The sequence below is a fragment of the Monodelphis domestica genome, chromosome 2 (genome assembly GCF_027887165.1).
Source record: "Monodelphis domestica isolate mMonDom1 chromosome 2, mMonDom1.pri, whole genome shotgun sequence".
Taxonomy (NCBI): Eukaryota; Metazoa; Chordata; class Mammalia; order Didelphimorphia; family Didelphidae; genus Monodelphis; species Monodelphis domestica.
In genome coordinates, this window is record NC_077228.1 from 216,306,155 (window position 1) to 216,330,908 (window position 24,754).

General features: G+C 39.2%; 2 protein-coding genes across 6 annotated transcripts in view; one reads left to right on the plus strand and one right to left on the minus strand.

Moving 5' to 3' along the window:
* Positions 1 to 1,612: 1,612 nt before the first annotated feature.
* The window catches only part of C2H17orf80 (chromosome 2 C17orf80 homolog), a 49,193-nt gene continuing 26,051 nt past the window's right edge, over positions 1,613 to 24,754 (minus strand). For 4 of the 5 annotated variants that reach the window (XM_056817212.1, XM_056817214.1, XM_007482709.3 and 1 more), the window contains one exon: positions 23,785 to 24,000. In XM_056817212.1, the coding sequence (XP_056673190.1) occupies positions 23,972 to 24,000 (29 nt within the window). In that variant the 3' untranslated portion in view covers positions 23,785 to 23,971. Of the gene's footprint in view, positions 1,768 to 23,784; positions 24,001 to 24,754 lie in introns of those variants that run through there. The other variant, XM_056817215.1, reaches the window with a different exon arrangement.
* On the plus strand, positions 4,345 to 20,654 carry CPSF4L (cleavage and polyadenylation specific factor 4 like). The gene is made up of 7 exons (XM_007482712.2): positions 4,345 to 4,470; positions 5,602 to 5,652; positions 9,646 to 9,798; positions 15,080 to 15,175; positions 16,717 to 16,810; positions 17,279 to 17,321; positions 18,818 to 20,654. Exons 1-7 carry the CDS (start codon positions 4,368 to 4,370, stop codon positions 18,899 to 18,901), a joined length of 624 nt encoding a protein of 207 aa, XP_007482774.1. The 5' UTR covers positions 4,345 to 4,367; the 3' UTR covers positions 18,902 to 20,654.

Sequence of the window (24,754 nt, forward strand, 5' to 3'; positions counted from 1 at the left end):
GGGCAAGCGCCCAAGAAGGAAGCTAGGGGTCAAAGTGGTTAGTGTTAGAATAGGAGGTAGAAAGAACTGAATTTGAATCCTGCTTCAGACAAGCCAAGTGACCTGGGGCATGTGACCTGGGGCATGTGACCTGGGGCATGTGACCTAAGCTCTTTCTTCCTTGGGTCCTCCATCTATGAATGAAGACCACTATTAGTGGTCAAACCTCACAGGGTTGTTGTGATGAGATTATATACAGAAAGAGCTTTGCAAACCTTAAAATGTCATATCAATGTGAGCTATTAGCTCGTTGTGCAGTGGAAAAGAAATGGAAACTGAGGGATGTCCATCAATGGAGGAATGACTGACCAAGTTATGGTACACAACTGTGACTGAAGACTATTGTGCTATAAGAAACGATGAAGGGGATGGTTTCAGAAAAACCTGGGAAGACTTGTATGGAGTAATAATAAGTGAAGGAAGCAAAACCAGAACAATTGATACAAAAATGAAGACAATGAAGTTGAAAGACTTTTCTTTTCTTTTTTTTTTAAAGCCTGACCTTCTGTTTTAGTACCAATTCTAAAAGAGTAGGGCAGCAAGAGTGAGGTAAATGAGTTAAGTGATTTGCCCAGGGTCATATAATTAGGAAATATCTTAGGTCAAATTTGATCCCAAGACTTCCTGACTCCAGTCCTGGGCAATCTACCCACTGTGTAACCTAGCTGCCCCTAAACATATCTATCTATCTAGCTATCTATCTAGCTATCTATCTATCTATCTATCTATCTATCTATCTATCTATCTATCTTTCTTTCTTTCTTTCTTTCTTTCTTTCTTTCTTTCTTTCTTTCTTTCTTTCTTTCTTTCTTTCCTTTTCTCTCTTTTTTCTTTTTTCCTTCTATCTTTTCCCTCTCTTTCTCTCTCTTTTCTTTCTCTTTCAATTTCTCTTTTTCTTTCTTTCTGTTTCTCCTTCCTCTTTCTTTCTTCCTTTCTTCCTTTTTTCTCTCTTTTCTTTTGTTTTCTTTTTTCTTCTTTCCTTCCTCCTTCCTTCCTTTTTTCTTTCTCTCTTTCTCTTTCTTATGTAATGTTAGTGAAGTTTTTATTATTGTGAGCTACAACAGTGTGAATAACATAGAAGCAAGAATTTAATAATAATTGCAACGACTCATTCTGTGAATAAGAGAATACTTTGGTAAAATGAAAGTCGTTGGTGCATCAAAAAATAAACAGATTAAAATTTTAGATTTGATAATACAATATACAAAACTACTAAATTTTGTGTCAGTAAATATTTATTAGATGCCTACTGGGTGCTAGGAACTGTGCTAAGTGATGAGGATTTAAAAAAAAAAAAAGGACCATACCTGCCCTCAAGGAGGAAAGGATAAGTAAACAAATAAACAGAAACAAAGCACTTTGAGGATAAAAAGGAAAGAATTAATAGAGGGAAATCACTAGGCTTAAGAGAGTGTGGGAAAAGCCTCCTTTAGGGGATGGAATGATAAAATGGTGATAAAGATAATGTCTATTGTGTAAAACATATCTTCCTGCTCAACACAATGATCAATCACAGTCCCAAAAAAGACTAATGATGAAACATGCTACCCACCTCCAGATAGAGAACTGATGGACTCAAATGAACAAACTGAAGCATATTCTTTTATTTTTTTTTCTTTCTTCCATTCTTTTTTGTTGTTGTTGTTTGTGACAAGCAAGGCCAATGTGGATTTTTTTTTTCACGATTACACATATTTGTGATTTTTGTTTTTCTCGACTTCTCAATGGCTAGGGAAGGAGGAAAAGAGAGGGAAAGAATTTGGAACTGGAAATAAAATTAAGTTGAACTGAATTTTTTTAAATGCCAACTAATTTTTTTAAACATTTACTTTATGTCTTAGAATGTTATAATACCGAGTTCCATAACAGAAGAGCGCTAAGAGCTAGAGAACAGGGTTTAAGTGACTTGTCCAGGGTCACATAGCTAAGAAGTATCTGAGGCCAAATTTGAACCCAGGGCTCTCAAATCTCTAGGCTGCCTAGCTCTCAATCCACTGAGCTACCTAGCTGCCCCCCAAAAATGTTAACTTTTAATAATGGAATGAAAGAAACGAATTGACATTTATTTCATTATTTCCCATTCTATAAAAATTATTTTAAAACTAGTAAATTTTGTTGATGCCTTTTGCTTTTATATCACTGTCATTTCTAGATTTACATCCAGCTCCCCCTCCATGTTCCCATTGCCTTCTCACCTAGAAAAGAAATGAAATGTTTCCTGGTAACAATGGACAGTTAACTATAAAATCTTATCCTATGCACTGGTCTGAATGCAAGATTCTGCCTTGAGGGTCTCTTACTTCTTTCTGATGGGGGAAAGTATGTTTTATTGTCTATTTTTTGAGACCATCATTTTTTTCAATTACTGAGAATCCCTGTAGCTTTTAGTGACTTTCTATTTATGATGCAAGCTTTGTGTTCTTTTGATTTGATTTATTTCACTCTGCATAAGTTTGAATAAATTTTTTACCTTCTTGAGTTTTTCTTACTCCAGAATAATATACTATTACATTCATTGCCATAATTTGTTCAATCATCTTCTGACTGATGGGTGCTCACTTTGTTCTAAGTTCTTTGCTACTATAAAAAATTGCTATGAATATTTTGGTATATGTTGGAATTTTGTTTCTCTCTGACCTTGACGTTCTTGCCTGGTAGTGGGATTGCTGGGTCAAAGAGCAAGGGGAAGGTGGGGCAGCTAGGTAGCATAGTAGATAAAGTGACAGGCCTGGAGCCTGAGGGAACTGGATTCAAATGTGGCCTCAGATACTTCCCAGCAGTGTAACCCTGGGCAAGTCACTTAACCCCCATTGGCTAGTTCTTACTTATGCTAAGACAGAAGGTAAAGGTTTTTAAAAAAGAGAGTAAGGGAGTCACCTTTCTTGCATATCATCCCTGTTTAGTTTATTTCTTTCTCTAATAGTTTTAGAATAGGGGCTCTAAATTTTGGGGCCCCAGACAGATACTAGGGTGTCCATGAATTTGGATGCAAAAAAAATTACATTTTTCTTTTTGCTAACCTAGAACTGAAATTTAGCATTTCGTTCCATTGTGAATGTAGGCAACATACATTACTCTGAGAAGGGGCCCCAAGGCTTTCCAGACTACCAAAAGGGTACTGACACAAAGGAGGTTAAGATTCCCTGTTTTACATTGTACACGGCAACAGCAATATCAGAATGATAATCAACTGTGAAAGACTTCGCTGCACTTGTCAGTACAATGATCCACTGTTCCAAAGGACTCAAGATGAAAAATGCTATCTACCTCCAAAGAGAAATGATGTGCAGATTTTTTAAATTTTATTTTTTATTGTCATGAGAAACACACTTTCATAATGGTCATTGTGGGAAGAGCAAACTCATACAAAACCCTAACCCCAAAATAAAACCTTAAACACACTGATGTGAACGATGACTCCAACTGTTCTTCCTCTGGAGGTGGAGAGCATTCCCCATCATAAGTCTTTCAGGATTGTCCCAGATCATTACATTGTTGAGAGAAGCCAAGTTTTCACAGATAATCCTTGGCCAATATTGCTGTTACTGTGTACAATGTTCTCCCAGGTCTGCTTATTTCACTCTGCATCTGTTTCTGCAGATCTTTCCAGCTTTTTCTGAAATCATCATGCTTATCATTTCTTACATACAATAAAATCCCATCACCAACATGTACCACAATTTGTTCCCCAATTGAAGGGCATTCCCTCAATTTCCAATTCTTTGCTACCTCAAAAAGGGCAGCTATAAATGTTTGCACAAGTAGGTCATTTCCCCTTTTTTATTATCCAAGTGCAGATTAAAGAATATTTTTCACTTTTTTTCTTGAGTCATGGTTAACGTGGAAGTATTGTATTTCTTGTCTTCTCGATGGGTGGGGAAAGGAGAGAATTTAGAAATGAAAATAAAAATAATTCAACAACCAAAAAAAAAACAAAATTTTTGTGTTTTAGGAAATATTGAAGGGCTACAGTGGTGAAGAGAGCATCAGTGACCCAGAAAGCTATTATAGAATTAAAGAAAAAAACTCCTTAGCTTTGGTAGCATTAGAGAACTAGTCTCATTTGTTCATGCCACTTTCTGACTTTGGTGACCAGGTATACAACCTATGTGTGTTTGGCACCCTAAGACTGGATGTATAGTCAGATCCTAGCTCTCTAGCTGCCTAGGGAACATCTAAGGATTCAAAAAAGAAAGAAAAAAATAAGAAACTAGGAAGGGAAATTAGTCCTTATTCCCCTTTAGCTGACCCTGTGATGAGCTTTATATAGGATTCACCTGTAGAGTTTCTAGGTTAAGGCTAAGCTATCCCCAGGGAGAAGGCTCAAGATGCAGGAACTCATTGCTGGGTTGGAGAAAATGACCTTTAATCTTGAGGAGGATGTGGAGAACCAGAGGGGTGTTGGGTACCTGCCCTTCCCAGGAATGGACAGTAAGTTGGGGATGGGAGGAATATGACAATTGGCCAACTCTTCTTTGTGGGGGCCCTTCCCTTCTTTCAATATTCTTTTTAACCTATAACAAAGGTTCTTACGCTTTGGTCCATGAACTTTAAAGCAAAAGTGTAGTTATATTTAAATATACAGATATAGTAATCATAGTTAGCATTTTTTAAAAATTCAATTGTATGGAGGCAGCTAGGTAGCTCAGTGGATTGAGAGCCCTCAAACATATAAACATACTTAACATGAACAAACTTAGCCATATGACCCTGGGAAGGTCATTTAACCCCCATTTTCTAGCCCTTATCATTTTTCTGCCTTGCAACCAATACACAGTATTGATTCTAAGACATAAAGACAAAAAAATGTTTTTTTTAAAAAAAAACAAAAAATTCCATTTTATTTTACTTTTGTTTCCAAATTCTCTCTCTCCCTTATCCCTCTTCCACACACCCCTTGAGAAGGCAAGAAAAAACAAAGCCCATCATGAATCTGTCTAACTCCCTCATTGGCCTTTGTCGTTCTTTATTATCCTAGGTGTTTTATTTTATATATTTAAAAACATTATTCCATGAAGGAGATTCATAGCTTCACCAGACTGCCAAAGGGGTCTAAGATACTTTAAAAGGCTAAGAACTTCTGGACCAGATTAGCCTTTCTCTTTCATCCTTTCTTCTTATGTCCCTCCCTGCTCAGAAAGTGGAAAGGTTGCATCTAAAGGCCATCTGGTCCAATCTAGGGTTTTAAGAATAGCCTTTATACTCAGGCTCTCTGACCTGAACTCTTATCTTCCCCAAGGCTCTGGAAAGATGGGGCCAGAAACTACGCAGCCATTTTCCATATGGGATATTCTGAGAATCATAAGAGAAAAGGTCAGGTCTCTTGATTCCCCACACAGGCTGTTAGGTGAGGAAGAGAAGAGAAAAAAGAGAAATCTAGGAAACTGGGGAGAGGTGTTTGTAGTATTTTGGTGATTTGATGCCTGCCACAAAGGAGCTCCATTTGTGGGATTCTCTGGGTCCTTATGCTCTGGGAGAGTCAGATTTTTCTTTTTTCTTTTTTAAGCATGAGAGGTAAGGACAGGAGCAAACTCCACAACTTGTTATTTTCTTCTCTTCTAGAATCGGGGGTGGCTGTGTGCACCTTCTTTCTTAAAGGCTTCTGTGAGAAAGGTGAGTTCAAAAGAAATAGATCTGGTCTCAAATTGGCTTCCTATAGCTGCGTGACCCTGGACAAGTCACTTAACCCCCATTGCCTAGCCCTTACTGCTCTTCTGTCTTGAAACCAATACACAGTATTGATTCTAAGATGGAAGATAAGGGTTTTTTAAAAAGTCTTCCTTTCAAGGGGCATATACTGCAGCCAGGTTGTGACTTAAATGGTGCATGGAATTTTCTCATGGTACCCAGTGCTGTAGGTGACCAAGGTATCACTTAGGTTATAACTACTCTGAGGGGCCAAAGCCTAACTCTAAAGAAAGAATACCAGTCAGTAGCTTACATGGAGAGGGAGACAGATAAAGGGAGAGAATGTTGGAGTGAGATAAGTTGGTTGTACTGGAAACAATTGGTTTTGGTAGGGAGGATGATACAATGGTTAGAGCAATGGACCTGTAGTCAGGAAGGCTTGGGGTTCTAATTATACATTAGACACCTAACCTGTGTGCCTCAGTTTCCCCATTTATTAAGTGGAGATATTAATAGTATCTTTCTCTCAATGAGGATATTTGTAAAGCTCTTTGCAAACCTTAAAGCATTATGCAGCTAAAAGCTATTGTTATATCTCTCCCCAGTCCCCAGATCTTCTGAGATCAGGTTACAGCAACTCCCTAGAGAGCCTTAATTCTCACTTTGGATACCGCTGCCCTACAAGATGACTTGGCCATAGTATCTGAAATTTAGCCGTTAGCCCCACAGGGTAGGTGTAACAACAAGCTGGTAATATTTTATTTAACAGGAAGGAGGGACTTATCTCCAAAGAACATTTGTGGATAAATGAAAGAAAGGCAGAGGAGAAAATACAAGAAATATTCAAGAGAAACTAAGTCACAGTTCCTCCCAAGGCTATCCCTAGATGGTGAATTGAGAAGATAATAAAGGAAAGCATAAGGAACATTTAACTAATAGTAGAGATAGGAACAGAGCTCTGCATAAAAAGTAAACTCCTTTAGCATGAGAATTGGTCTTCCTTCCTTCCTTTCCCTCTCCTTTTTTCTCTCCCTCTTTCTCCCTCTTTTTCTCTTTCCTTCTCCTCCTTCCTTTTTTTCTTCCTTCCTTCCTTCCTTCCTTCCTTCCTTCCTCCTTCCTTCCTTCCTTCCTTCCTTCCTTCCTTCCTTCCTTCCTTCCTTCCTTCCTTCCTTCCTTCCTTTCTTCCTTCCTTCCTTCCTTCCTTCCTTCCTTCCTTCCTTCCTTCCTTCCTTCCTTCCTTCCTTCCTTCCTTCCTTCCTTCTTTCCTTCCTTCCTTCCTTCCTTCCTTCCTTCTTTCCTTCCTTCTTTCCTTCCTTCCTTCCTTCCTTCCTTCCTTCCTTCCTTCCTTCCTTCCTTCCTTCCTTCCTTCCTTCCTTCCTTCCTTCCTTCCTTCCTTCCTTTTTCCTTCTCCAGTCCTTAGTATATTGTCTGGCATTTATTAGGCATTAGATAAATGCATATTGATGGAATAAGCAGTTAAAAGGAGAAGACTGACCTAAACATGACAACACTTAAATGAAATTGTTTCTTTTGTATCCATCCAATTGAGTCTGTTCTGTACAGAGCTTGGTGAATGAGATGTCATTCCAGTACTAAAGAAATTTGCCATCTACTATGGGAGATAATGGAACATTACTATATAAAAAAGACCCTAAATACTTGGAAAAAATATGATGCTACGAGAATTAGAGGAAGAAGGGACCACATCCAGCTAACTGGACAATAAAAGGTTCATAGAGCAAGCAACATTTTAGGTGGCCTTAAAGGATAGGTAAACTGTCAACAGGCTGATACTGGGATTGGGGGGGGGGTGGAGAGAGGAGAAGAGAGGGAGCAGAACATGAGCAAATTCACAGAGCTAGGAGAGCCCAAAATGGATTAGGAGAATAATGAGACAAGGTTGGAAAGAGATGCTCCAGATAGATTATGAGGATCCTTGAGTATAATGATGACAGTGATGATGATGGTAACTAGCATTTATAGAACACTTTAAGGTTTGCAAAGTGCTTTACATGTTACCTCATTTGATTCTTACAATAACCCCAAAGAAGTAGGTTCTATTATTATTTGATCTCTTTAGGATACAGATCTAGTAGTAGTATTACTGGTTCTAAGGACATGCACACTTTTATGGTCCTTTGGACATGGTTTCAAATTGTTCTCCAGAATGGTTGTATTAGTGTCCCAGTTTTCCCACAGCCCTTCCAACATTTATCATTTTCCTTTTTCATTATATTAATACTTGAGTCATTTTAATTTACATATCTCTAATTGTGATTTGGAACATTTTTCATGTGACTATTGATAGTTTTAATTTCTTCATTTGAAAACTGCTTGTTCATATCTTTTGACATTTATCAATTGGGGAATGACATTTTCTTATAAACTTGACTCAGCTCTCTATATATTTGAGAAATAAGGCCTTTGTCAGAGTCACATGCTATGAAAATTTTTTCCCAGTTTGTTTTTCCTTTCTAATATTGGTTGCATGTGTCTTATTTACGCAAAAACTATTTTAATTTAATGTAATCAAAATTACCCATTTTCATCTCATAATGTTCTCTTGGTCTTATGAGGTCATTAATTCTTCCCTTATCCATAAGTCTGACTGGTAGATTATTCTGTACTCCTCTAATTTGTTCCTGGTGTCACCATTTATTTCTAAATCATGTATCCATTTTGACTTTATGTTGGTAGATGAGAACTTTTTATTATGGCAATTAATCTGGCAACAGCTTATTGAATATACTAGAGTTGGAAATAGCAATTAGGCTATTGCAATAGTTCAGACAAGGGGTCGTGAGGACCAGAACAAAGCTAGTAGCAGCAAGGATAAAAAAGGAGCAGGTACAAAGGACTGGAGTAGACCTGAGCCTGAGTGACTCAGAATGATGGTGGGGTTCACTGAGAAGCCAGCAAACAGAAGCAGGTTCTGCAAAAAGTTAATGAGTTCGGTTTTCATAATGATGTCCCACTGGTACCTCAGACTCAGCCAGATAGAAATGTCTTGAAGCAACTGGAAATCTGAGTCAGGAACCATAGAAGAGAAAGCAGAGAGGACTTCTGGGTAGGTGAGATTGCCTAATCTATTTCTACCTCCCCTTCCAGGGCCCTTTTATCTCACCCCACATCCCTTTCTTGTTCTTAGTACAGCCATTTCCAAAACGTTTTTACAATAGTCTAGGGGACTATGGAGGGCTATAAGCACACTGGCATTTAGCAATATTGCCCCATTTGGGGAACATCTGGGCTGCAGCTGGAAGTCACCTTGCTATTCCCACACCATTTACATTTTAATGTGTTCCATAACTTCTTGGGGGGGGGCCTCATTAATAGAAAATTCTTGTGTTTTTAGGTACTGGTATTACCACTCTCAGGGTTATTTGTATTTTAATAACTACTACAGATAGAAGACCCACATGAATGAAATTGTAATGGTGCAAAAAGGCTGGTGGAAAAGAAATATTTGGTTAGGGAACCTTCCCAGCACCCCTCAAATGACATCAATTAGGTGGGTCCCCTTACTCCTGAGAATACGTCTACTTGAAAACTTAAGAATTTCAGCATTCCTCTTGTTGTAAACAATAGAAAAATGAGTTTCAATTTAAATGATAGGCCATGAGATGTAATATTACCAGGGAAGATCTAATCTCAAGTTTTATAGACAACATTAGGCTTAAATATGCAGTGGACAAGATTACCTCCCCTTTCCTTCCTACCCCCCAGCTTCTCATGTTCTCTTTTCCTTTTTTTAGGCATCTTCTTCCCTCTAATCCTCTCCCCCATGAAATCTAAACCTCCCAATGAAAGGAAATCCTGGTATAGTTGTAGGAAAGGGAGACTGGTAAGAAGGGGCAATTGATGTTAGAACATCCCTACTCTTCTCCTCACAAATTGTGATGTCATTTGGGGAGCAGGGGAAAGTGAGCTTACTCTAGAGATAAGCATGCTTTTGGGGGGTTCATCTGAATTTTCTAGGCCAGCTCTGTCCCTTTCGGCATGATGACGGGGAGAAGACAGTAGTGTGCAAACACTGGCTTCGAGGGCTTTGTAAGAAGAGTGACCATTGCAAATTTCTGCACCAATATGACATCACCAAGATGCCCGAGTGCTACTTCTACTCCAAATTTGGTAATTTACTTTTTGGGGCTCCAAGATTTACCTGGCTAGTGCCTATTCTTTAGTACTCTACTAAGAAGGGACTGAATAATAAGCTTAAGAGTCTCAGTGAAATTTGATCCAGAGAAAAGGGAGGAAAAGAAGGAGAGTTGGGGGAAGGGTTAAGACACACGTTTCAAGAAGGATGCCCAGACCTGCTAAGTAAAATTTCCTAAGGACTCAGGTCATTGCTACTTCCTCTTCCCATCTCCCACAGAAAGGTAAACTACAGTTTATCCCACAGAACATGCAGGGCATGTCTTGTCTCCGCAGGGAAAGTTGGAGGGGTGTATGTGTGTGCACATACATGTGCTGAAAACCAAAATATGGCTTAGAAATCTTCCCTGTAGTTCTTTACAATGCTATCTGGTCATATTAGCATAGTGAAGTAGAAAGTTGAAGAATCTAGTCAGAAGCACTGGATTCAAATCTCAGCTCTGCCATTTGCTATTTTAGTGACCTTAGGAAACCACTTATCCTCTTAGGGTCTCAGTTTCCTCATCTGTAAAAAAGGTGACTAAAGTCTGCTGTATTTTTTAATTTTAAATTTACTTTTAACATTTTTTTCATGGTTCCATGATTCATGTTCTCTCCCTCCCCTTTTTCTCTCTCCCCCCTCCCAGAGTTGACAAACAATTCCACTGAGTTATACATGTATTATCACTCCAAACTATTTCCTTATTATCCATTTTTATAATAATCTTTTAAAACCCAAATCCCAAATCATATACCCATATATACAAGTGATATATATGTTTTCCTTCTGCATCTCTACTCCAACAGTTCTTTCTCTAGATATGAAGAGCATTCTTTTTATAAGACCCTCAGAATTGTCCTGGATCACTGCATTGCTATTAGTTCTGCTGTAATTTTTATTTAAGGCATGATTTCTGTCCACTTTGCTAACAATTTAAATATTTTTTAAAAGTAATTATGACAGATACTAAGAATTGATTCTATGACAGAAGGGTTTAAAATGGGAGGAGGGCAGCTAGGTAGTTCAATGTCATCACTGATCCATGAAGTACTTTCTGGGTTCATCTGATTTGGGTTTTTCCCTATATGCCTTAGGCATGCCAACCCCCTCCAAAACCTTACAGGCTCAGGAATACCAATCCTCATCTAGGAAAAAGTGGGGCAGGGTTTCCTCAAATGCAAATTAGGGATAATAATAGTACTTACCTTGCAGGATTTCTGTGAAGATCAAATGAGATAACATTTATAAAGCTCTTAGCACAGTGCCTGGCACACTGTAGGCATTTAATAAATGCATGTTTCCTTCCTTCCATCCTGGGTGTGGACCTGACTTATAAAAGGAGAATTGGACTTTTCCCAAACTATATGACTCATTAACCCTGGGAGAAAATCTCTCTTTTCAAAACCCTTCTCTTCTCTCTTAGAATAAATAAAGTATATTGGTTCCATGGCAGAAGAGCAGTAAGGGCTAGGCAATGGAGGTTAAGTGACTTGTCCAGGGTCACCCAGCAGAAGAGCAGTAAGGGCTAGGCAATGGAGGTTAAGTGACTTATCCAGGGTCACCCAGCTAGGAAGTGTCCGAGGACAGATTAAGAAAATCTCTTAAAGCCTAAGGATGGCTCATGACTAGCTTCTCCCCAAAAAGGGACTAATGGGGCCCCTTCTGGAAAAGCTGCTTGATATACAAAGCCACCATTAAGTATAGGGTAGCTGGGTTTTTTCCACCAAAAAAAGAAATGCTTCAAATACCAAAGATTCATAAGTACATGGTAATAAATACTTAAAACATGGCATAAGAGCCCATCACTAATTATATTCTCCTGGGAGATAAAGACCATTTTGTGGGTCTTCTGTCTTAGAATGGATACAGTATGTTAGTTCCAAGGCAGAAGACTGGTAAAGGCTAGACAAGTGAGTTGCCCAAGGTCTATAGCTGGGAAGTATCTGTGGCCAGATTTGAACCCATCTGTAGGTCTGGCTTTCTGGACACTGACCATCTAGCTGCCCTCTCAGGGGGGTGTTTTAACTGTGAAGATAGTCTCCAAGGCTGGAACTGTCCATCTTCTAGGATCGCTGGTTGCTGGTCAAATGCACACAAAAGGCAAAGAGGCTGACAGAGTGTTGAGGTCCTTTCTCAGGCTTGCCTAGGTAAGCCCATCTGGATCACCCTTTTCATATATTGGAGTTGTGAGCTTCTGTGGCCACTGGAGGAATGGAGGGGAGTGCCTAAGTTCTCAGCTGGAAACCTGAGAGAATGCACTGGATCCATCCAAAGCATCAAATGGTCAGAAGAGACCAGAAGCATTTCTCTTGGTTCTTCTATAGCCTACTGAGCAGGGAGAGATCTCTTCACAAGTCTTTCTCCCCTAACTCCAATGGCTAATTCTCTCAGACAACCCCTCGTCAAGGGATCAATCTAGAGTTGCTATATCATCTCAGCAAAGCAAAGAGTCTATCATTCAGCAAGAAGCCAACAGGCATGTTTATCCTAACAGAGCCAGAGTGAATGCCCAGCTCCATGGGCATTTCCCCAGTCCAGCAGATCCTTGTTACAGTAAGGATTGTCATGAGAAATCAGACCTAAGGATCGTCCAACCCAGTATCCTCTTGCCAAAGGCATTTCTGGAAGCATAGATTTAAAGCAGAAAAGAGATCTAAGAAACCATCTAATCCAAACTTCTCATTTTATAGATGAGGAAACTGAGGTCTACCTATGAAAAGTCAGTGACTTGCCCAAGGTCACATAGTAAGCATCAGAAATAGGAACCCAGTCCTAAAGGATGTCAAGTAGCAAGGCTTTGTGCCCAACTAAGGCATCAACCTTAAAAACTATTCATATCTTTTACTTTCTTTGAAGCCTTTTGGAGCTTTATCATTCATAAAGGTCTGTTCTTTTGTTTCTATAACTTATTAATATATGATCCTTGGTGTCTTATCCAAAGCATCCTACTTCTCCTATTCATTAAGATGACCCAAGAGGCAGCTTTATATAATGAGTGCAGAGCTTTCCTTGAAACTGGAAGATCTGAGTTCAACAGCCTCTTTTGATACCAAATTGGCTGTTAGGCAAGTGAATTTCTCAGTGCTCTAAGCAACTTCCTAACACTGCATCCCATACCAGACATAGAGAAGGAATTTGCCTGGGACATACACCAAAGAAATCACAGATCCAGTTCCATTTATATGAAGTTTTCTTAGCCTTCTATTTTGGGGGAGGAAGAGGAGTCCATGAGAATAGGTGGCATGAGGTAGAGAGAGTAGGGGCTGTCTCTGACCTTTTTGAATTGGTCTCCTGTAATAGAGGGTGTATTTGGTAGTAAGGAACCAGAGAGGGAGAATGGAGTGCTCTCCCCCTCAAGGCAAGGCAAAGGAGGGGTATCTGTTGTTAAGGCTGACCCAGAAGGAGAAGGGTGAGTCTGCTTGTTTTCCCCTTCAGCCTTCCCTAATTATGGCCCCTCACCTAGCCTTCCAGGTTACTCCCCTCTATCACTTTGTTGCTGTTCAGCAAGCTCCTCTTCCTAAGGGGGGAGAGGTCCCTTAACTCCCCCCTCAGTTTAAGCTGCCCCTTAATCAGTCTTCAGCCAGTTATAAAAGATCACAAATTTATTCTAACGTGGTAATAAAACAGGATAGAGTGGGGAAAGGTTGGTAAGTTGAGGCAGGAGGGAAGAGGAAGAAGGAGTCCCTAACTGTCTAAACCCTTCCCCCCCCAAAAAAAGTTGTGGGGAACTTGGGCTCAATAGCCTCAAGTCCCAGAAAGGGTTCAGAGTTGAATCCTGGCTTCAGCCCTGCCCAGCAGGAGCTTCAATTCAGGTGGGGAGACTGTGGAGATTCTTCTTATGGACTTTCTTCTTTCTGTCTTTATCCACTTGTGGGGGTTTTGAGAGGGTGGAAATCAGGATTTCAGGAAAAGAAGGTTTTTTTGGGATCAGCCCAGCCAAGACTGGACTTCACCTCAGCTGTCTCAGAGCCAGAGAGAGAGTCAGAGTCCCAACTGCCTGCTCTCTGGATTCCTTTTTCCTTAAGATTCCAAATCTCTCCAGCCCATCCCCCGCTGCTGCTGGAGCCTTTGCTCTTTTCCTTTCCACAAAGTCTCTGAGATCTCTTGTAAAGCAACTCTTCCACACTCCCCACAAAAGAGGTTTGTTGTTAGTGGTCACTTTTTCACCAGGACGTAGTGTCTGGGGAAAGTGGTATGTTGGCACCACCTTCTGACGTTGATGAGAACTGCATAACCAAGCATCCTCACAGGGAGAGGAGGGAAAAAAATGGAGTAATCCTTCATACCCAGACTCTGTTCTCCAAAATACTGAGCCAGTCCTTAGAGGATAGCTTTTCGCCTTCACTAATTGATTGTTTCCCCAGAGTAGCACCACACAGCACAGGAAGCTGTTCAACAGATGCCTCACTGGAGTTGTGTCTTAGGTTCTAGTTCTGGCTCTGCCACTAATTGTCTCACCTTCGAAGTTCCTTAATTTCAGGAGGTCTCTTTTTTCCCTCGGGAAAATGAGGGGATTGAACTCAGCAGTTCTATCAGAGATGTCAGTGCCAATGACTGGTAAGATTTTAATTTGAAGGGTAAGAGCTAGCAGAACATGTTTTTCCCCCAAATAAATCCAGTTCCTGAGAGGTGAGACCTGAACTTTTAAATTACTGGACATGGAGCACCTGGGTCTATAATTTTCCTATGGGGGGGAGGGGAGCTAGGTAGTACAGGGGGCAGAGTGTTGGGCTTAAGTCAAGAAGACCTGAGTTCAAATATGGCCTCAGACATTTCTTCCATGTGTGACTTTAACCTCCTTCAGTCTCAGTTTCCTCATCAAAGGAGATAATAACAGCACCTACCTCACAGGGTTGCTATGAGCATCAAATTACATGATGCCTAAAGTGTTTTGCAAACCTTAAATTAATTAATTAATTAGACTGTAAACTTCTCTATGTGATATTCACTTATTATACCATATCATCAGAGAGACTTCATGATTCTTTATGTAGACCAACTGGACAAGGAGCCAAGGAAACTAGTCATAAGAGCTTGGGTCTAATATCACAGCAGGCCAGCAGGGCAGATTAGTGGGGTTCTTCATTTTTCTGGGAAGGGGATGGGGCTAGGCATACTTCTATAACAGATATGTGGAAGTACCTTGGTATTGCTTAACAGGCAAAAGGAAAAAAGTCATGGTGGGCTTTCATATGTAAGGACCCAGGTTAATCCATGAGATGAGGGGAAGATAGGTAAGAGCTGGGCATAATGTATCAATGACTGGTACTATTTCAGGAGAATGCAGCAATAAAGAATGCCTTTTTCTTCATGCTGACCCAGCCTTCAAGATCCGAGACTGTCCCTGGTACGACCAAGGTTTCTGTAAGTACGGTAAGGCTTTGGCTGACAGAGGAGCTCAGCTTTTCTTCTCTATTAGGAAAATGCAGGTGGGGAGGGAGACAAGTGTGATTTATTGCTGAAATTCCTCTTGTCCTTGACATAGACTCTCAGATTAGAACAGAAATATTTCCAGCCTTTTTTCCCCCTACCAATAGAAAGGAATATACATAATTTTCAGTTGTGCATAACACTTTTATGAAAACTGACCATGTATGAAGGCATATAAGCCTCACAAGCAAATACAAAAATATCAAATACATTCTTTCATGACTCAATTCAGTGAAAAACTAAATTTAACAAAAGGCTATTAAACAAAAGATTAAAAATAAATCAAAAGCTAACTATATTAGGGGCTGCTGGGTGGTTCAGTGGATTGAGAGAGATGGGAAGTCCTAGGTTCAAATTTGGCCTCAAACTGTCTCTTCCTAGCTGTGTGACCCTGAGCAAGTCACTTAACCCCCATTGCCTAGCCCTTACCACTCCTCTGCCTTGAAACCAATACATAGTATTGATTCTAAGATAGAAGGTAAGGGTTTAAAAGATAGATAGATAGATAGATAGATAGATAGATAGATAGATAGATAGATAGATTAATAAATGAATGAATGAATGAATAAACAAACAAATAAATGAATAGGCTAACTATATTAATCCTAAAGAACTAGTAAGTCAAAGGACAAAACAATAAGTAATGTTATTAAAGACAATGTCATGAGTGACAACACACTAAAATGTAGGGCATGCAGCCAAAGTACTCCTAAGGTAGAAAATTTATATTTCTTATATCCCTATCCCAAATTCTCTTAAGTCTCTAACTTTTATAATGGCAAATATCACTATTTTATAAAAAACCTTTCTTCCAACCATGGATGATTTTGTTTTTGTTTTTTATAACCTTTACCTTCTTAGTATTTGTTCTAAGTCAGAAGAGCCATAAGGGCTAGACAGTCAGGGTTAAGTGACTTGCTCAAGGTCAGACAGCCAGGAAAGTATCTGAGGTCAGATTTGAACCCAATCCCTCCTGACTCAGAGCCTGATGTTCTATGCACTGAGCTACTTAACTCCTCCTCTTTGTTTAATCTTAAGCGTTAGATAATTTCTCTTGGGCATCATTCACTTCTAAGCACAGCTTATCCACTTCTGCTAGCTGCAGGAAATCTCTCCTTTCTCAGTTAGAATTGCCAGCTGTGTAGTGGGTGTTGGGAACTCCCAGGCTTTTAGACTAATAGAGGGGGATGTCATGAGGTGGGTGGGATGATGCTCCAAGTTCCCATGGCCCCGAAGGCAATAAGCTAAATATTTCTCACCATCAAAGTTCAAGTTCCTTCTAGTGTGACTATCATCAGATGACAGATTCATCGAACAGTCCCTACTGCCATAATGTGAGTAACATGAATGAAGATGCCAGCACGAAAGCAATCACTATCCAGTGGGCAGGAAATTTACTTGGGCTCAGTGGTCATCCTCCCATTGCAGCTTCCCTGTTTGTCTATCCCATCAGTTTTCTATCCTGTCTGTTCTTGGCCTGGCAGGTCTTCTGTGTAAATTCCGCCATACCAGAAGAGTGTTGTGTACCAACTACTTAGTTGGCTTCTGTCCAGAAGGACCTGATTGCAAATTCACACAGTAAGTATTTCCCTTAAATCACCAGCTCACATCAGAAGGCTGGTTTAGACCCATCACTGCTTCCTGCTTCCTGATAAGGTCAGAGGCGTTCTATACCTTCAATAGCTCATATTATACTCAATTGTGACCACTAGCTAAGCCCCCCAAAATTTCTCACTCTTCCAAAGTAGCCCTTTCTACTGATAGACTATAGTGGGGATTTTCTTGTTACTCCTGATCTCTTGATTAAACAAAATTCTTGAAAAACAAAATTATGGATCTGAAAACAACAGCAAAGAAACCTAGTTTCCAACCCCCCAGCTATGCTGACAGCCTAAGTTCTTTTTTCCTTGTCCTGGGTGGGAATCCTTTCCCTTCAGAGTCTGGAAATGTGAAGTTTATGGTAGCCTTTGGTGTTGAGTGTATTATTAAACTGGAGTTGGGTGTGACATATGGTACTTTAATTGCTTTTTCATATCTTCTTCTCAGCCCCAAGATGACTCTGTTATTGCATAACACAAGTCACTCAAAGGTAAGAACTAGAAAGGGGTATGTGTTAGCCATGTTCTCCTCATTCCAATTTTCTGCCATCACTATGTTCTCCAGCTGTTCCTAAAAGAAAAATGGCACCCATTTCCCTATGAAAAAGGTAACATTTCTAAAGACAGCTGTACTTGTTTTAGCATGTGTTATGTCCAACTTGCTAGCCATTTTAATATTTTTAATGTCACTATTTGGAACAGCTAGGTGGCTCTGTGGATTGAGAGCTAGGCCTGGAGATGGGACTTCTTGGGTTCAAATCTATCCTTAGATGCTTCCTAGCTGTGTGACCCTGGGCAAGTCACTTAATCCCCATTGCCAGCTCTTACTGCTCTTCTGCCTTAGAACCAATACACTGTGCTGATTCTAAGATGGAAAGTAAGAGGTTTTTTTAATGTCTTTATTTGATCCTATATATCATTTAAGATTTTTGTTTAAAAAAAAAAAGGAATGCTTTATTTATCCTTATCCCAGCCCTTATGGATTCAAGGGTGACAGTCCTTTTGGAGGTAGAACGGGGCCAGGAATTTCAGTCTAGCATACCAAAGCCCAAAGAGAATGTGGATCTGGCTCTGTTTGAAAAGAAAGAGAAGGGACTTTTTCTGGTGGTGGACAGGAAAAAGGAGGGCAGGTAAAGGGAAGAACAAAAGCAAAGGTCTAAAAATGTGATGTGGTAGAAGAAATAAAATGGTGCATTTAGAATCAGGGGATCTGAGTCCAAATCCCAACTCTGATATTTATCAGTTGTGAGATCATAGACAATCACTTAACCTTTTCTGGATCTGTTTCCTTGTTTGGTTAGTTGTTGTCCTTTGTACTCTAAAAGAACCAAAATGGCATCACCTGGTGATTTCTTTGGCTTATGTATAATTTGGATTTAAGCGAGGTAGAGTTGCCCAAAGTTATCAGTCTTACTCTCTCTTCCAGAGTCATCAAAGTCCAGTGGCCATATAAAAGTAAAGGCATCTGCTTCCTTAGTTGCAAAAACAAATAGGCTGGACTAGATGACCACCCAGGCCCCATATTTCCAGCTCTAAATCTGCAAAACACTATGTACATATAGTATTCAAGTCCATATAGATTATTTCTATGGTAGATTTCCAAGAAGAGGGAGAGAGACAGATTTGTTAGCCAGGCAGCAAATGTAATTCCTATATAGGAGGAACCCTGGCATAGCAAAAGGGGAGACATCCCTGGCACCTTCAGCCTTAAAAGGGGAAACCCTATATAGCTGGTAGCAATACCTATGACTGGAGATTGCTGACGTAAGGGGGAAAGCTCTCTTTCAAGTCCAAGAAACTTGCCAGGCCACTCAACTTCTGAAGAAATTAAATAAATGTAATCACTTTCTACCCCACCCACTTTTCCTCTAGATAAATCAGCAAATAACTAGTCTTCATAAGCTTGCCTTTAAATCTAAAACTTCATCATTATCTGAACAAAGATTTTGATACATTTCAATTCTTGTCTTTCCTTTTCTGCTTTCAGAATGTAAGTCAACTACAAAGGCCAACACAACTTGCTTCCATTGTGGAAATGTGTTCTGAGCACAGACAGCAAGAGAGCCACTAGCTAAAAGTTCCAAGCAAAGCCAGTGAACCCTCTACAGCAGTTCATTTGCTTTAGGATGGGTATTGAAGCCAAGAAGATTTTTCTACTTTTCATGTTGAAAACCAGAAGTATGTTTTGATCAGTGATCTGGATAAGAATTCCCTGTGTGTAACAAAGGAGGAAAAAACTGTACTTGAGCTTAAGGAAATAAGGTATGGCTTGGGGAGAAGGTAGATACGGGCAAATCAAATCCTCAAGATGCCTGAAAGTTGTCATCAGCAATGTCATCTTGTCTTCATATCTCCTGCCAAATGGTATTACTTGCTTTAAAAAAAAAAAGGCATTCTCAAGTTAGCGCGAGTTATGATTCTCTTCCAATTATTATTACGCTGAACTGCATCTATATAGGGCCTTTGGGAACTTGGGGTGATTGAGCACCTTGACCTTCCTTCTTGGTGCTAACATCTATCTTGAGAAGAGAAAAATGTTAAAACAAGGAATCTAATAAATTCTTATGAGATAGCAAATTGTACAGGGTTTTCTGAGCTTACAGGATGGAGGGAAAGAGGAATCCATTGTTTTCTTTACCTTCCATTTTATTTACTTTTTAAGTCCCAGATAGTAACTTTTATGCTTCTCTTTTCTACGTGGCATCACTGCCAACCCTGTGGTCCTTAAAAATCCTTGTTGAGTGAAGATGAATGTGAGCTTTTGGGATGCTGACAGCATGTACTCTCAAAGTTTATTGTTGTTGTTTTGTTTTTTCCTAGCTAATTGCAGCATCACATTTTGGCAGGAAATACAAATTGTAAAAGAATCCAAATGTGCTCTCATGGGTTCTGTTGGGATTTCACTATGCAGTGGTGGGGGCTCTTGTAGCATGTTTGAAGAGTAAATTAAGCCCATCAAATCTTTCCTGTCAGCATGGAGGAAGGGGCCATTTTGCTAGCAAACACAATAAGAATTAACCAACAATATTCTTCAGAAAATAACAGAATATCTGGATGACTAGAAGACCTTTGTGAGCAAATATCCCTAGTAATCTTAGCATATATAATATTCAATGTAACTTATTTACTGTTTAAATGAATGTAATTTAATGAGGTAAAATCACTAAAGCCTGAATAGCATGAAAGGTAAATGCATTCTTGTCCAATAAATAAGTGAACCTCAAGCTGGATTTAGCACATATGATATTCAGTATGAGGAAATTTATTGATTTAATGTTTAAATTAATGTACTTTACCTCAGACACTTCCCAGCTGTGTGACCCTGGGCAAGTCACTTGACCCCCATTGCCTAGCCCTTACCACTCTTCTGCCTTGGAGCCAATACACAGTATTGACTCCAAGACGGAAGGTAAGGGTTTAAAAAAAATTAATGTACTTTAATAAGTTAAGCTCACTGAGGCCTGCATAGCATAAGAGGTAACTGCTTATCTTTTTCTCTTCTCCAGTAAGTGAATGAACCTCAAACCAAAACAGAACAGAATGAAGGCAGAATGTCTGAATCTGATTGTTGTTGACATATACTGAATACATATTCATTCATATATATTAATATGTGTATAATATATATTCAATATGTTGAAAGGAAGAAATCATTAAAAAATGTAAGAAAATCCAAATGACTTCATATTCTATGTGTTTTTTTTGTAAGCCAAATCTGTCACATGGGTCTAGAAATGCTTCTAAGAGCTGGCAAAGTCTCATAATCTACTCTAGCTAACAAAAATTGCCTTCAGCATGACAGAGGCACTTAGCATTCATTCTAAGTAGAATGGTGCATATTTCAAGCTCCCACTATGTTTCATCTTAAAGATGATGTGCACATGGGAGATTAATTTGTATCACTCATGACTTTACATTAGGGATGGGGCTGCGAGATCTGTGATTGCAATGGCACAGGGAACTTCTGGATGAGGATACTCCCTTCCACCAATGTAGGTTGGCATTTTCTCTGAAACCTATTGCCCGAGAGTAAAGGTTCCTAGCTAGAGATTCATCTGGTCTATGAATTTGCAGCTTTTAATATTTTGATAACTGTATTTCAACAGAATTGGTCTCTTTTGTAATCCAATGTACTTAAATTTTTTGCATTTTAAAACATTCTGAGAAGCGATCCACTTAATTAGATTTCCAGAGGATCCATGACACAAAAATGATTACGAATTTTTGTCTTAGAAAGTTGCCTAGTGTGGGTGTGGTGAGAAATGCTTGTAATCCCTAATACCAGGAGGGAGGGAGGAAGAGAGGAAGGAAGGGAAGGAAGAGGGAAGGAATGAAGGAGAGAAGGAAAGAAGGTTGGTAGGTAGGTAGGTAGGTAGATAGGTAGATAGGTGGGAAGATATTATGTGATTTTCCCAGGCTAGCGCAATATTGTCGGAGATATGATTTGAACCTAGGTCTGGCTCAGATGCCAGCTCTCTGTCTACATACCATGATATCTAACTCAAATAGAAATGGAGCCTTATAGGATGTGTATTGACTTATAACTGCAAATAAATATTATATATTTTTAAATTTATTTTTTAAACATTTTCTAATTACACTTTAATATGGTCAGGGCCATTACAATTAGAGGTTCTGCCCTAGACCATTATGCCTTTTTACTTTTATGATATGAGTTATAGGGAGTCAAAATGTTGTAAGAAGTAGTATATGCTGCCTTCTGTAGGAAAGGCTTTATGGAAGAGGTAGGACTTGAGTAAATCCCTGAAGGACAATGGAATTTGGGTCAACAAAATAGTGGAAAGGGGTACAGTATATTTGAGGGACAATGAGGATTCTGACTGGTTAAGAAGAAAAATCATGAGGGCCGGCTAGATGGCACAGTGGTCAGGCCCAGAGTTGGGAGGACTTGAAATCAAATCTGACCTCAGATACTTCTGAGCTTTGTGACTGGCAAATCACTTAACTACATTGCAAGCCCTTGCCATTCTTCTGACATAGAATTGATACTACGATATTTTTAGTTTTTAGTTGAAACTAATGGGTTTGTTGGTGGTTGTTGTTTTAATCACACTGGGAAGTAGCAAGAGATAGTAGTGCTTCTCTGTTATCTAGAAGTGGCCCTGACTAGCAGAGTGAAATAATTTAGACATCACTCTGTTGGGATATATAAGATTTATGAGGAGTGAAGTGATATGATGAAGGTAGGATTTTTTGAAGACTGTGTACAGGATGGATTTGAAAGGAAAGAGAATCGCAACAGTGAGACCAATTAGGCTGTAGTAATTATCCAGACATAATAAGATAAAGAACGGAACTTGCACAGTGCATAGTGAGGATGGAAAGGATTTTTCCTTTAAAATAACTCAGATTATCCTTTGAACTTGAAATATCAGAGTAGGTGTATAACTTAATATAATGGAGAATTAAAGATAATAGCTTTGGAATCTTGGTGATGGTATCAATGGAAAGGAATTGATATGGACATGTGGAAAGGTAAAGAAAATGTTATTTTGTACATGTTGAGTATGAGAGGATGACTCCAGGTAGCAACTAGCATTTGGGAGTGTGAGAGAACATAAGTTCTCTATAGTGGTGATTAGTCAAGATGTGAATGAATTATAAGGGAATGGGCAAAAGAGTACAGTTTAGTTTAGACTCAAAGCAACTTCATTTTTATCAACTAAATGTATCACATCTGTCCTGATGAAAATCTGGCTACTTACTGACAAAGTTTCAATGCCATCATTAGATATGAGTTTCTTTTCTGTAAAAACAAAATACTAACAAACCCACAGGGATATTCCTTCCTTTAAAATGTTAGCTTTGTTAAACAGAGGCAGCTGCCTGGCAAAAATTGTTATGAACATACTCTCTAATAAATCCTATACTAGAGTACACTAAAACAGCTACAATTTTTTTAGCATTGAAGTAGACTGCTAATGTCACATTCATGGCTAAGCACTTAAGTTTAGCAGTCAGTCTATCTTATAGGCTTAAAAATAACATTTTAGGGGGCAGCTGGGTGGCTCAGCAGATTAAGAGCCAGGCCTAGAGATAGGAGAGTCTGGGTTCAATTTTGGCCTCAGACACTTCCTAGCTGTGTGACCCTGGGCAAGTCACTTGACCCCTCATTGCCCAGCCCTTGCCACCCTTCTGCCTTGGAATCGATACACAGTATTGATTACAAGATGGAAGGTAAGGGTTAAAAAAAAAGAATAAAATAACATTTTATATCTTAGTCCTTGGCTAATGCATTAAAGTTCCCTAAGACAGTTAAGCTGTATGTTGTGGTTTTGGTTTTTTGAGGGTTTTTTGAGAGGCACCTGGCTAAAATAAAAAATTTTTTAACCTGACTATACCAGAAATTCCCAACATTGATCACTCCTTTAGGCCAAGAGATTGTCTTGAGAAGACCCTTATTTAAAATACAAATGTTAGAGCTAGGACAAGGTAAGACTTTAGCATTATTGTTGACTTATAAAAGGCAATAGAAGGGTGCTGGAGGAAGGTGGGTAAAGGACTGGAGCAAATAAAATATGTAGGTGGGAAACTGAGAGCTCCAAAGTGTTTCCCTTAGGATTATTTCAGAAATTCCTGGTCTAGAGAAGATGGGCATCAAGTTTTCCTGATATGGAAACCTCATATGGAATTATGGATGAGGCTGGTACCAGTAGGCTAGATCTGAACTAAATTCTAGGAGAAAACATCCATTTTCTTGGCCATGCCGTAGTAAGTATTAGAATTACTGCAATTTATCTCTTCTTCCTTTTAAAACTAGGACTCCAACACACAGGTTAACTGTAATACAGTACTAAAATAATATAAGGAATGTTTATTGCTTTTCTACTCCACACCCTCCATTCAGGTTAGCCAAGGAAGTCAGTCTATGTGCTCAGGCACAACTTTAGTTTGACTATTTTCTTTTCAGAAATTTCTAATTAACAAAATTCTGACAATGAGAATAATGTCTCAGCACTAATTTTTTTAATTATATTTTAAAAATATGGTTCAGGAACTTTGCTATTCCCTCTCTCCTCTTCTGAAGTAAAATATTTGCTTTAACATGAATTACAGTGGTTCTCACTGTGTTTCTCCCAATCTATCAGAAGAACTCTTGACACGATGCATGGGTTCCTGATCAGTACTGTTTGCGCCAATGCTGCAGCTCTTTGAGAAGGGAAAAACAAGGAAGGTTTAAGAGGCAACAATTATTGACCAAGAAAGGAAGTAAAGTCCTTTGGTACAAGTTGAGATTCAAAATCCCAGATTTAGCTTTTCTTTCAGCCTAGATCCCAAACAGCTCGGGAAATCAAAAGCTCAAAGGATATTTTGTCCCTCATACCCTGTTTCCCTATGTAAACTACCTCTGACAGGGAGGGGAAAAGAGTGGGGAATGTACTGGCAAAGTTAGGAAGCTTGTTTAGCAGGAAATGCCAGGCGTGCAAAGAGTGTTGAGTTAAATGTCAGGCTGATTTAACAAGGTCTTCAAATGGTCACTATTTGTCTTCTGACTTGAAGATCTAGAGCCATACTCAGGCATGGTCACTTAGAGGGTTTTACTTTTAGCCTCTAATCTGGACTCAGTCTAGATCTAGAAAGGGTTCGTTTAGCTATGTCCAAATGTGAAGCCTGAAGTGACTACTTCTTTGCTTTAGGGTAAATCACTGTTGCCTAAAGAACTCAAGGTTTATGTATCAAAGGACCTAAAAAAAATGAATGGGCAAGTACAGTTGTGATCAAAACATTTAGCAGGTGGGAGAAGATAATATGAGTATTATCAGAGTACTGAAGACTCTAGAAAGCTACTGAGGGGCAAAGGCATCTTGTATGTGTAAACTTTGTAGGAAAAGAAAGGTCAAAAGCACAGGGCATTCCTTGGTAAGCAGATAAATCGTTCCCTAATATTTAACTTTGTCTGTAA